General features: G+C 65.0%; 2 protein-coding genes across 2 annotated transcripts in view; one reads left to right on the plus strand and one right to left on the minus strand.

Annotated features, from left to right (window-relative positions):
• AANAT (aralkylamine N-acetyltransferase) overlaps positions 1–744 on the plus strand; it is a 2237-nt gene extending 1493 nt beyond the window's left edge. Inside the window, exon 3 of the mRNA XM_023531731.1 lies at positions 173–744. Within this exon, the coding sequence (XP_023387499.1) occupies positions 173–475 (303 nt within the window). The 3' untranslated portion in view covers positions 476–744. The remainder of the gene's footprint in view (positions 1–172) is intronic.
• Positions 745–1011: 267 nt separating this feature from the next.
• Positions 1012–1771, minus strand: part of RHBDF2 (rhomboid 5 homolog 2) — a 24370-nt gene continuing 23610 nt past the window's right edge. The window contains exon 19 of the mRNA XM_023531625.1: positions 1012–1020. Within this exon, the coding sequence (XP_023387393.1) occupies positions 1012–1020 (9 nt within the window). The remainder of the gene's footprint in view (positions 1021–1771) is intronic.

The following is a 1771-nucleotide window of genomic DNA, read 5'->3' on the forward strand; positions in this document are numbered from 1 at the left end:
AAGAGAATGCCTTGAGGCTGGGGGTGTAATCCCGATGTGAGGCCCTCCCTGGGTGGGAGGGGAGCCCAGACAGGAGGCACTCAGGGGACAGCTGCTCTTGACCCCGGTGGGGTGGCGTGGGGGGCAGGTGTCAGCAGAGGGGACTGGGGCTCACCTTTCGCCCTGCCCCCAGGAGTCGCTGATGCTGCACAGGCCCGGGGGCCACACGGCCCACCTGCACGTGCTGGCCGTGCACCGCACCTTCCGGCACCATGGCAACGGCTCCGTCCTGCTGTGGCGCTACCTGTACCACCTGGGGGGCCAGCCGGCCGTGCACCGGGCCGTGCTCATGTGTGAGGACGCCCTGGTGCCCTTCTACCGGAGGTCAGGCTTCCGGCCTGTGGGCCCGTGCGCCGTCACCGTGGGCCCGCTGGCCTTCACCGAGCTCCAGTGCCCCCTGCGCGGCCACGCCTCCAGGAGCAGGAACAGCTGCTGAGCCGTCCTGCCCAGCCCCGGGGTCCCCTCCTCTGTCCCGGCCTCCCTGACGGAAATGGGCACAGTGATCCCCAGGGCGGAGGGGAGGGGAGGGAAGGGGTGAAATAAAGATGGGTGTCTCTCCAGCTATCACCTGAATCCTGCACCTGCCAGCCCGTCCCCGGGCCACCCGTACTCCGCACTGTGCTTGAGATGGGGGTGGCGACTGGGGACAGTGGGGGTGTCCTGTGGCCCTGCCTTAGCTCCCTCGTCTCAGGAACCAATGGGAGCCCTCCGGGCTGGGGGGCATGGGGGGCTCAGTACTAGGGCGAGCCCAGTGCTCAGGGACCCAGCCTGGATGTCTCTTCGCACCTTCGGCCCCGGAGTGGGGCGGGGGCTGGGAGAAGGGAGGTGCAGGGCCCCCTCCCCCAGCCACAGTAATGTCCACTGCGTCCTGGGTGTGTCCACTGCATCCTGGGTGGTCCTCAGGTGTGGGGGAAAGGGTTGGGGTGAGGCATAGGTGCAGTGGAGTTTTCTGGGGTGGCCCGACCAGCCCCCTCACTGGCACTACAAGCGGGTGGGGATTGGGGACCCCAAGGAGTATAGAGATTTAACTCCACCTCCTCGAGGAACCCTCAAGGCCCTCCATGTGACCCAGCGTGGTTTCTGGTCCAACCTGATCCCCCAGAAGGCTCCTAAGATTTCCACCGTCCCTCTGCGCCAAACCCCTGCCCCTGAGCTCCTCGTAGCTGACCTTTGCCCCCCACCCCCAAAATAAGGTTCCAGCTTTCAATCTTCCTGAGGCCTCAGATCAAAACTGGATTCTTCCCTAAAGAACGTTTAGTACATTTGAGACATCATCCGTACAAAGTTAGCGTTACTTTTAAAAATGAGGATCATGACATAAACCGGTAAAAAACGGGCCTGACTGAGCTTTGTGCACCCCTGGGAGTGGGCCCTTGGGGTGGCCCAGCCCCCTGCCCGCACTGGGGTGGGAGTGAGGGGGAGGGTGGTGGGGGCCGTCGCAGTCAGAGCTGCCCACGAGGCAGAACACTGGCTGGAAGGTGGGGCCGGAGGGGCGGGAGTACAGCCTCTGCTTGTCGGAAGGAAGCAGGCTCCCCAACCTGCGTCTCCGTGCTCCGTCTCTGCCACAGACCACGGCCAAGGCCGCTCCAACCGCGTCTGGTCACCTCACGGGCAGGCCCAGCACGCCACTAACGAATGGGCTCGCAGGGCAGAGGGGGGAGGAGAAACAGGGAGGGGGGCTGCGGTGAGGCAGGGGTGGGAATCTGACGTGACACCTGGCCACGTCCCCGGT

Source organism: Pteropus vampyrus, unplaced genomic scaffold (genome assembly GCF_000151845.1).
Source record: "Pteropus vampyrus isolate Shadow unplaced genomic scaffold, Pvam_2.0 Scaffold72, whole genome shotgun sequence".
Taxonomy (NCBI): Eukaryota; Metazoa; Chordata; class Mammalia; order Chiroptera; family Pteropodidae; genus Pteropus; species Pteropus vampyrus.